This window comes from Saccostrea cucullata, unplaced genomic scaffold (genome assembly GCF_032062105.1).
Source record: "Saccostrea cucullata isolate Sc308-1 unplaced genomic scaffold, CSIRO_AGI_Scuc_v1 ctg653, whole genome shotgun sequence".
Lineage (NCBI taxonomy): Eukaryota > Metazoa > Mollusca > Bivalvia > Ostreida > Ostreidae > Saccostrea > Saccostrea cuccullata.
Genome location: NW_026919036.1, coordinates 143,412 through 155,124, shown reverse-complemented (window position 1 = coordinate 155,124; position 11,713 = coordinate 143,412). Strand labels below are relative to the sequence as shown.

The following is an 11,713-nucleotide window of genomic DNA, read 5'->3' as shown; positions in this document are numbered from 1 at the left end:
CTTAATGGAAATTAAAAAAATAAATATCTTGTAAAATATTTCATTGTATTTATTTGTTTTATGACTTGATATTTAATTTTGTAACACTGAGTATTTTAGTAAATGTTTTTTTTTTCAAGTTATTTTAGAAATTGAATTGAAATCATTTATTTTCTAGATTGCACAAAAAAGCTGTTAACTGAATTTTAACAATAAAATTTTATTAAATCTGTTTTTAAATTTTCAGAGGTGGAGATGATCACAGAGCAGGAAACCACATTCTGTTGTTCACAGTATTGAACCCACAGTATCCCATCTCAGTGGTTTGTACATGTAATAACATTCTGATAATGACAATTAACACTAAACACTAATCTGATATCATTATATGGATTAAATGTGGATGTTTGAAAACTGCTCTGTGATAAAAAAAAAACTTGATACAATACATGACTTTAGACAAAATGTTTGTCGTTACCCGGTACATGGGAGCATTTAAAGCTGTCTTTTAAGAATCAAGATTCAAGAAGGATTTTCATTTAGAAGGAGGAGTAAATAGTTAGATTTTTTAAAATCAAAATTCTAATATTTTTAAAAATCTATTTACAAGAGGAAAATCTAGAGTTTGAAATCTTGATGTTGATTTCTGTATTTACAGAGTTTGATATCTGTATTTACAGGACGTGATGCACTCCATTTGATTTTGATATCTGTATTTACAGGATGTGATGCACTCCATTTGATTTTGATATCTGTATTTACAGGATGTGATGCACTCCATTTGCAGTCCCTATGGACAGGTACAAAGGATCGTCATCTTTAAGAAAAATGGAGTACAGGCAATGGTGGAATATCCTTTCTGTTCTTTTTTCAACTGGCATTCACTGTTTAAACTTTATGACCCTTGAACTTTATTTTAAGATTTAAAATATTTTTCTCAAATAGAAATATTTCCGTGAGTACATGTATCTGCAAAATCCACAATCAGTCCCCTTATGTAGAAAGGTTGTATAATTGATTTATTTTTTAAAAATTTAATGATGTTTGTTGTTAGGATTTGATTTATAAATTAAGAAATGATTTTAAAGAAACACAAGAATGAGTTTCAACCACTAATAAAAACAAGCTTAATCTGATGACAAATTTACTTTCTGAGTATCAGTTGAACATACATGTAATTTCATTACCTATATTTATCAAGATAAAAGTATTTGAATGTGTATTGTGCACAATGTAGTGTAGTGAATATCAAAAACAGCAGGATCTTGAGTAGTTTAACTCATTCACAAGCATCGTTTTGTAGGTTTGGAACCATAATATGGAAATTTTCCACAGGGATACATATACTTCTGCAAGAAAAAAACAGCTGTTGTTAGATGAAAATTTTAAAATCTAATGCATCTTTTTGTTTTTATTATTTTAAATTGAAATGATTTGGAGTTTTTTCTTAACCGCTTTCTACATTTGACTCTGTGGACACAGCCAAAAGAGCAAAGCAAAACCTGAATGGGGCGGACATATATTCTGGATGCTGTACCCTGAAAATTGACTTTGCTAAGGTGAGATGAGTGTTTGAAAGTCAACTTCAAACTCTCTTGAAAAAAAATTCTTGTCAGACTTGGGTGTCTTAAATATCAATAAAGTTTGATGGATAAAATTCTCCTCTGATAATTATCAAGTCATATATTGTCCTATTCAAAGGTCTAGATAATTGTTGCTAAAAATTAACACTATAATGGACATTAATTGAATAAAATGATTGTGGTGGTAATTTAGTCTTAGATTTATGGCATAATTTTTTTCATGAATTCTTATATTTTCATTGATTTAGCCTACTCGTTTGAATGTTTTTCGCAATGATAGCGAAAGCTGGGATTATACACAGCCCATGCCTGGTAAGATTTTATTGAAAATGCACAATATACTTAATATATTTGAAATTAAACTACAAATATTAATTGCATTTTTTCAAAAAATAGTTTTGAACATGTATTTTCATACCTTATCTATATATATTACATAAAATTTTGCATATTGATAAAATAAATTCTACGCCTTGTGTTGAGATCCAATAGAAACTTTCATTGAAATGTTCAACTACCTTTTCTTTTATGCATACAGTACATGTACAAGATTGTCAAGTTGGGGATTGTAAATGATTTTTTTCCACAATCATTATTGTACATACATGTATTAAATGTTCAGAATTTATTGTGAGCATTCACTGCAATCTTACATGCACATTATATTTCTTGAGTTTTTTGTCAATCAAAAAAAAATGTTTTAGTTTCCTTGGCTATATCTGAATTGAATGAATTTAGGTTACAATTATGTTCATGTACATATTGTATTTCAACAGATTTCCTATTGTACATTTTAATTTACAAGAAATATATATCTTAGCACTTGTGTTCATTATAATCGTAATTACAAATAGTTACATAAAGACAACTTTAACAGAAAACGTGTGATTCAGTATTTTTAAGTATTTTGTAGTAACCCCAACTTCTTGTTTAAAGAGTCGAGAGGAAAATCATATTAGAACAAAAACAATTTTAACACCTCTGTAAAATATGTTTACCAGTATCTGCCCAAGCATGCAACATACATGTAGTCAGTAGTTAAATCTTTTCACAAAATTCTCATGATTTATATGGGGGGTGGGGTGTTGTAGTCTAGATGTAAAGATTTCTTTTATTGGGATAGGGACATTTTTTCTATAAATCCTCTTTACTCTTCAATAGAACATTTTTTTTTTATCATATAAACAATACCTACCGGAGTACATGTATATACATTCAATACATGTCTAATGAGTTTGATTTTCTCCTGTAAAGATGTTCATATTTTACCTGAGTTTTATAACACTTAAAACAATAATTAAAGTTGTATATTTTCATTGGAAGATTTTTATATTTATGATAGATTTTGACAGATGCAATAGTACAGACGATTATGCACTTTATTTATTTGACTGATGTTCATGTATACTACACATTTTTACAATCTTAGAAACATGATTGCTGAGTAATTAAAAAAATGATTTTTCTATGATCCCACCATTCAACAACATGTATTTATTCATGGATATCCTATGTTCAACACAAAGACACTGAAGATTTCACAGGGAAAAAGTGAACAAAATATAAACAGATGACAGCAAATCAAAACAGATCCACAATTCAGAAACCACAGAAGACTGAACACATTATACAATGGGATTTATCAAACAAACCTAATAAAGTCAACAATTTACAATTTACAAAAATCAGCAGAAATACTAACATGATTTTGTTTAAAAATGGAGGGGATGGGCTAAATTAGAATGCATTTATTTTAAAAGGGGAAATCTATTTTGTATGCAAATATATGTAATTATGTAGACGTTTGATAATGTAAAGAAGTTTACTTATGCACTATGGTGGCATGTAATTCTCTGCTTATCCACAAAGAACTTGACACAAAAATATGGGGAAAAATGTTCGGACATTGCACAAAAATTTAGTAAAATGCTGCATTTGAAACCTGTGTTAGCCCCATTGAATCTCTTTGCGGCTTTAGTTTAAAAGGTCCTTTAAATTGAGAAAACACTTCATAATTACCAAAACTTTGTTAGTTTGGGTTGACAAGTCATGTTAGTATTTAAAAGACACATCAAAAGACCACGCCATGCAGTCACAACATAAGCAGTTACCCAGCATTGTATTAATGACTTATTCAATCTTTAGAAGGTTTTCATCAATTCGCCTGGATTCTTGGAAAGGAACTGTGTGCAACTGTGTTCTCCAGCACTCAATGGAGTATTCTACTAACTTACTCCTCAACTTAAGGTGGGGAATTGTCAACTACCCAGCTAAATCAACAGTGGTTTGTGTATTGGTAAATCTGCTAGAACAAAGGTTTTGTCATTCAAATGTTTATTTTCCAATCATTGTTCTGAATGATGCAGAAATTTTTCATTACACACTGTACTTGCATTGTACACATTTTCCATGGTATATACATATTAGTATAGCAAAACAACATGTTACATTTTTTATTTACCATGTTTACATGTACATTTATAACAGATATCAGAAGAAGAGAAAAAAAATGTTTTTTGTACATGCACATTTATATATTCATGTAATAATTTGCTTAATATGTTTATTTTGGGAAAGAATATGCATATGGTTGAATCAAAAGGAAAGAATTACACCATATACTACATGTATTTACTAACATTTAAAATGACAAATTAAGTAAATGTTAGTATCATTGTTTAATTCATCAATACATGCAGATATTGTGGTAAACAGCACATTGTAAAAGGAAATGCAAGAAAACCTCAACACATTGCCTTACCCAGATGAGGGTTTTCTGATCATTTTTGCTGTTTGTTTAGTGTTTGTACATGCATAAACTTAGCATTTCTTCTTAGAGGTTAGCTGCATGGTATATTCAAAGCAGAGATTGACAAATATTCTTCTATAAGAAATTTAGGTTAAATCTAATAATGGGATCATTCTACTTATAGATGTACATGTACCCATTCTCTAGTTAATGGGGGATTAAACATTCCTTCTGAATTAAAAGATTATCAGTTAGCTACAGCAGTTAGCTTTTGAATCAGAAATATCTGATAATCAAAATATTGCTGTCAGAATTCAGAACATGATGTAATGTTCCAAAAGAGCAGCAGCAATCATTAGTGCTAACACTTGATTTCTTTTGCCCCAAAATAATTTGTGTAAAAAAAATGTCAGAATGAAAAATAAATTTCAGTACATTATTCACTTGGTTTAATTGTGAAAGGACAACTGATTAAGATTAGCTTAAGGTATCTCTCAGTAAAAAATTCACTTGTTGATTAAAATTTTGTCTCAATCAGGTGAGCATTGTTATAAATAATGAATGTTGTTAAACCTAATTATAATGCAGGTTATATGAACGTTGCTAATCAATTTCTTGTCATTCATCATAAATTATCATGTGATTCTGTCAAAATGTATTCATATGCATTAAAAATATGATACAAGAATATACTCCTTAAAATGATTATTAAGTTTCTGGCACATTCTCATTCCTTCCTAGAAAAAGACACTGGGTCTCAGCGTAACGGACCACTGCTAGCCGCTCCCAGATACAACAATGCACCGATGCCATACGGTAAGTCATTAGTTGTCATGTATAGTGCTTTTCAAATAGACATACATGTATCAGTAATATTATATTTTAGATTAACAGTCTTTCTTCCTATTGTAATTTTGCATAGATTAGTTTTGGTTCCAAGGAGAAAAAGTTTCGATGCATTCTTAATCTTTATCATACAGAAATTAGTTTGCACTGTAGAGTTAAGTTTTACTGTAGATATCATCCAATGAAGAACAGAACAGAGAGAAACTGAATTACTGGATCATAAAGTTCTAATTAGTCTAAAGTTTTAGTCCTATTTACAAATATATTATTAAGTCAGAGCTTTTCAAACACGTAAAAATATGAAAACCATTTTCTCTTCACTGGACTTTCTTCATAATGTATGTTAGAAACTGCATACCTTTCACTTGATTTTTGTTCTGCTTGGTTGATTTTGGCTTTTGTTTGTAGATGGGCGATCAGGTGGTCCCCCGGGCCCTAACCAGGGCTATGGTGGAGGCCCAGGACAGGGGTACCCAGCAGGTGGCCCCTCAGGAGGTTATGGGGGCGGGGGCTACGGCCCTAACTACGGTGGGGGCTATGAAGGGGGTGATGGTTATGGAACACCTATGTCACCACGGCAACAGGGTTATGACAACAGAGGAGACAGGTTTGCTGGAAATCAGGGGCCACCAATGCAGGTGAGTCAAGTGTGACAAGAGTTTGATGTTAAAATAGAGGAACCATCAAGTAGGGCCTTTTACTAGGTTAGGGAGTCCTTTTAGTAATCATTGTGTTCATGTCTGTATCCTGTATACAGGAAAAAATTGGCCCTTTTTAAATTTTGACCCTTTCTCCCTCATTGCAAGTGGATGTAACTTAATTTAAAATGGGGAAAATTCAAAGAAAACAACAGAACTGTGCCTGGGTGAATTCAAAATGGAGCGAAATTTTTTTCAGGCTTAAAAAGGTGAAAGTAAGATTGGCAAAAATAACCCTGTTTCTTGTTCCCTGCTTTGGCCAAAGTGAGGGGACATTAAATCTCATTTGTCTGCCAGTCTGTTTATTACAAAAAATTTAACTTTGGTCCTAACTTTTGATTGAGAAAAAAAGATAGGACTTTCATATTTCACATGTACATTACCCATGACAAGACCTTTCCAAATATGAGGGCCGTTCAAAAATTACGCGGACTCTGCTATTACTTACTCTTACAGGCGTCATATGGATATGAAATTTCACAGAAAGATGTATCTTAAAGATTCCAATAAATTTTGGGCAAAATATCTGTACTTTTAAAAATTTCTCCCAAAATTATTGCTGTGTTGATATCGCTGATGGAGAGGTACGGTGCATGACAAAAAAATTTGAAACAAAAGCATGTGGAATCCAAAATTTAAGTCATTAATTTTCTATAATTCACGATATTTTTCGACAATTTTCTCAAATGAAATGTATCTTTATAGTGTTCTATTACTATGTATTAAGATTTTTAATGTGATAAATGAAGTACTAAAAGAAATATAGGGATTTTTCTCCGATGCAATTCCTGTGAAAATGACGTCTCCTGAATTGACGGCACACCAAACTTTTTTTAAATTATGTGTAATGCTCGAGATAATCATCAACATAGATCCAAAATATGCATAATAAAATGTGTAGCAAACTAGAGTATTCTTGACATTTGTCTACAAATAGTAAATTGGAACTATGATTTTTGACCATTAGACCTCTGTAAAAAGGCTATACGGAAGAAGATTATTGACAAAAACTTGATCTGGACTGTAAAAAACATGATTAAGACTGACCAATATCACACTATATCTCATAAGTACCTGCAGTCTTTGGTTTAAAAAAAAAAAGAATATGCTTTACCCAGGTACTTGTTTTATAGATTTTAAACTTGATAGGAAATGGTGTATGGATGTTGAGTAGAAAAGCTAACTCAATCTGTACAGGAATTCTTGGGAAAATGTTGAGAAAATGAACTGAAATCGCATATTTTTTTTATAATGTTCATGACGACAAAGATTTTGCTCCTCCGTGACTTCAAGATATGTCCTGATAAATCACCAAAAATTGATATCAATTTACAACATTTAAAGATTCTTTTATTTATATTATGTTTGACATTTTGCCCGATTATGTCGTCAAATATATTTTCTGTGCAACAAGTCCACGTAATTTTTGAACGAACCTCGTATGCTATGAATATGGATTCCATGACATTGACATTTGATGCAATAACTTGGAGGAATTTTTATGCCATTGTGATAATTAAGAGTGAAGACATTTGAAAAAAAAATATCACAGTGTTGACTACTATAACTTTAAATCTTCAACATTATTTCAAAATTTTTAGCAAAAATGTACTTATTAATCAGATAATATGATATTAGAAAATACCAATCAGTAGGATATTGCTATTGTATATTAAGAGTGAAGACGCAAAAAAAAACCAAAAAAAAAAACTAGTTTAATATGGCCCCGATTTTTTAAATCTGTGACCGACCTTGTTAATTCAACTTAAAAAAAATCATTTATTTCTACAAATGACAGTGACTTGATTATGTGTTTTTTTTTCTATACGTGACATTTAATATAAGAAGGATATAGATTTGTTGACGTACATACTTATCTTTGACCTACTTTGATACCTATTATTAGTAATAATTATTCTAGTATTTTAAAAAAATAAAATAGAGAAATTATATCGATACAAAGCTAGCTATACAGGGTATCAGAAAAACAGTGTAAAGAACAAAGAAAACTGTAAAATGGAAATTTAAATAAGGATGAAGCAAAATACAATACATATACACTATTTAATAACTAATTTGCAATTCTTGTGTCATGCATATGCTGTAAATCTGGCTACAAAATTAACGCTTTTCATCATTATTTCTGTTACAGGACCGGGGAGGATATGGTCATCCAAACATGCCATCCCAGGGTTACCATGATCAGGGACCCCCTCCCCCCGGGGCCATGTTCCAGGGGTCGGTCCTGATGGTGTATGGACTGAATCCAGACATGATCAACTGTGACAAGCTCTTCAATCTGTTTTGTCTGTATGGAAACATTGTCAGGGTATGTGAACTTCAGGGGTACAAGTATCTTAGCCTCCCTACCCCCCCTTTTTTTTGGGGGGGGTGATGGGGGGGGGGGGGTAGGGGAGGGGAGCAATGCAGTATGACTCATCAAAATGTACTGTATGGCATAATTCTGTACCCAGTACATACAAATTTGAGATTTCTCTATATTCATGCATGTATCTGCAGCAAGTTTAACTTTACATGTTGAAGTAAGAGAAATTTACAAGAGGAATAAGAAGGAAAACATTCATACAACATATCTTTACTTTGTATGTAAATCATGTTAATTTTTATACAAATACTGGTACATGTACATAAACACAGATGAACTTCGAAATAAATTCCCAAACAATGATGTTATAAAAAAAATATTTTTTGTAGGTGAAGTTCTTGAAAAGCAAAGAGGGATCAGCCATGGTACAGCTGGGAGATTCTCTGGCCGTGGAGAGATGTATGCAGAATCTGAACTACATCACATTGTTTGGGAACAAGATCACACTGGGGTGAGAGAATTACTTAGAATAAGTTACAAATGTATTCTCATCTTCTCAGCTGATTATATACATGAGAAGCTAGTGCCAACTAGGAGATGAAGGAAAAATTCCACGTGTGATTGAATTTATTGCTGCCCTCTCATATTTTATAATTTAAAAAAAAAAGGTTTTGTGAAAGAGCTAGGTTTATTCTAAGCATAAAAATTGAAAGTTTGAATAAACAATGCATAATAACTTTTTTTAAACAGACATTCCAAGCAAGCTTTTCTACAAGATGTGATGAACCCTTATGAGTTACCTGATGGCACACCGTCATTTAAAGACTTCATGGGAAGTAGGAACAACAGATTCGCAAACCCAGAGGCAGCCAGCAAAAATCATATCCTCTTGATAACACAAATTTCATTTCAATCTGTTGCAAAACAAACATTTATTTTTTACATTCAAATTAGGAGGAAATGGTTAATCGTTGACATTTTAAAAATGTATTTGTAACATAAACTTTTATTAGAAGAGAATTTATCAGAAATGTTATACATACAAGCTTTTTTTCCTTAACAACTGTAAGGATCATGCCACCCTCCAAAGTACTACATTACTTCAATGTACCCCCAAACATTTCTGAGGAACAACTCGCAGAGGTAAGAGCTAGCATCTTAATGAATGCAGCATTAAGAAGTCCTGAGGTCAAAATGCTCAGAGTGAACCAAGTTGAAATGTACTGTAATTTGGAAAATCTTTTATTTCAGGTCTTTGAAACAGCAGGGGCAACAAAACCATCAAAGATAAAGCAGTTTGCATCAAAAAGTATGGTGATTTTTTTTTATAACTAATACTTTATGTTCATTTTTATTTCATAATACCTGGCACATATAGGTGCATTTTTGCTACTTAACAGCAGTGAAATTATATTTGAGGTACCATTTTGATGTATAATCAACCCCATAAATAATTAGCTATGGAATAACCACACGACAGGTACTTGTGGACAATTTCTCCTTAAGCAGCATTCCAGTCAGAACGTTGAAATTTCCTTAGGTAAGCGCAACGAAAGTGCCTATTACCTATTATGATAATACCCAAGAGTGATTATTACATCAGGCAAAAACTCTCTCGGACGTTATCGTAATAAGTGAAACATTCTCTATGCACTTCCGTTGCGTTTACCTAAGGAAATTTCAACATTCTGACTGGAATGCTATTTAAGGAGAAATTGTGGGATTCTTATGAGATGCAGAGTCAATCCGATAGCATGGACTGAGACAGAAATATATGTAGAGACAGTGTGGACCGACATTTTAGGTGAAAATGAAATAAATACATGTTTTTAAACTCGGAAAGACCAGTGGGGTACAATCTAAACAAACCGTAGTTGCTTACCTTTCTCTCATAATGTACAATGGGGTATTTTTTTGTGGAGCGATTATTCTGGGGTTTTGACAATTTATTCCTGTTGCAAACATGTTGAATAAATGTAATAAATATAAATTGTGAAAAAATATGTCAAATAACCCCCGGGTTGAATATCGGGGGGGGGGGGGGGGGGGGGGGGGGGAGGGGTCCTGTTCACAAGTACCTGTGGGAATAACTTGTATTTATTCACAAGAAATGTGCAAAAGTTTATTGAGTCAGAACTGTCTCGTGAAATTGTAGATACAGTTCTTGCAATGTTAATTATTTGATATTATCAGTAACTTGCTTTAATATTGATCCCTTTGGACTGTAGGTGAGAGAAGTTCATCCGGACTGCTCCAGTTTGAGTCCAAATCGGAAGCCTTGGAGGCCCTCATCCTGGCAAATCATTCCTCCATTCCTAATCCAGGTCTGTTAATATGGACACAAGTATTATAAATATTTTTTTTAATTTATCAATTTTTTTGTCTTTAAGAGCTTTTTTTTGGAGAAAAGGCTATAAATCTTTCAGTAGCTAGTTGTATCTTTTGTTTGTCTATAGGGTTATGATAATTTGTATTTGAATGTTTCATCACAAGCTCAAGTTAAATAATCTCTGACTCTTGACAACAGTAATATTTGTATTAGGTTAATTTGATTAAAATTAGTCATTTTTCGTTAATTTAAAGTTTCTACTGCCAAAACGGGTAAATATTCTCTAATAAATGGTGATTTTTATAGTATATTACTAAAACTTTTTTCTTTTTTGTTTTTTAGCTGGGAAAAGCCCATATGTGATGAAGCTGTGCTTTTCTGGAGGTCCAATCAAAGAATGAAGATATTGAATCTCGGAACATTGTTTTCATTAATGTTTTAGATGTAGTAACGTTGATTTTGTCACTTGTTAGATGTACATAAACATGTAGATTAAAAACAAGGTGTGAATTGACTAACGCAGCAACAAAACATACATTGTATTCATGTCATAAATACAAAATGCTTTTAATTAAATTTTATTGTGTGGAATTAAAAAAATAATAAAAGAATGTAATGAATTTTGTTAAGATTTTTCCTCTGTAAATTGACCAAAATTGAGAATCAGCTGAGCTATGGCTTTGACCTATTTTTTGAATTTTAGGGCTATTCATTTTCGAAATATTCTAGTTCATTATTTCAAACGCTAAGAGTTGCCTGCATGGTGCAGTTGTTAAATGTTTCAAAATAGTTGAGAATAAGGAGTTGTTCCTTACGTTACAGGTGTACAGTGGGGGTTTGAGACTGGTCCTTCAGATGAAACCATATAAACCGAGGTCATAGTAAAAGCTGACTGACCTTGTCAGTACACTTAGTGGCATTTGGTTGTGAAAAAAAAAAGGAAGTAACAATGTCTATGACTTTTCACTCTAAAATCTTTGAATCTGTATATGGGTCCGTGTGAATAATTGAAATATTACACATATAGGTGGTAAAATTTTTTTATTTGAATGGAACTTGTTGGTCATATCAAATGTCGATTGCTACATAATGATGCACCCATTTCTTTAGAAATAAAGGATTATAATATTTCTGGCAATGTTTTTAAGACATCCCCTTCTGCAACTATCAACATGAGAGTTTTGCTGATATGGTGATTGTCAG

At 32.0% G+C, this 11,713-nt stretch overlaps 1 protein-coding gene across 2 annotated transcripts; it reads left to right on the top strand.

Annotated features, from left to right (window-relative positions):
- The first annotated feature begins 208 nt into the window (after window positions 1-208).
- On the top strand, window positions 209-11,130 carry LOC134278085 (heterogeneous nuclear ribonucleoprotein L-like). Of its 2 annotated transcripts, XM_062760409.1 has the most exons (13): window positions 209-302; window positions 744-831; window positions 1,444-1,538; window positions 1,811-1,874; window positions 5,053-5,127; window positions 5,566-5,795; window positions 8,008-8,184; window positions 8,571-8,692; window positions 8,932-9,062; window positions 9,251-9,324; window positions 9,433-9,490; window positions 10,410-10,505; window positions 10,853-11,130. In XM_062760409.1, the coding sequence occupies exons 2-13, from the start codon at window positions 750-752 to the stop codon at window positions 10,909-10,911; spliced, it is 1,263 nt and encodes a 420-aa protein (XP_062616393.1). In that variant the 5' UTR covers window positions 209-302; window positions 744-749; the 3' UTR covers window positions 10,912-11,130. The 2 variants fall into 2 exon arrangements, with proteins under 2 accessions (XP_062616393.1, XP_062616403.1); XM_062760419.1 differs by lacking the exons at window positions 209-302; window positions 744-831 and adding an exon at window positions 3,708-3,858 and having other exon boundaries at window positions 1,463-1,538.
- The last annotated feature ends 583 nt before the right edge of the window (window positions 11,131-11,713 follow it).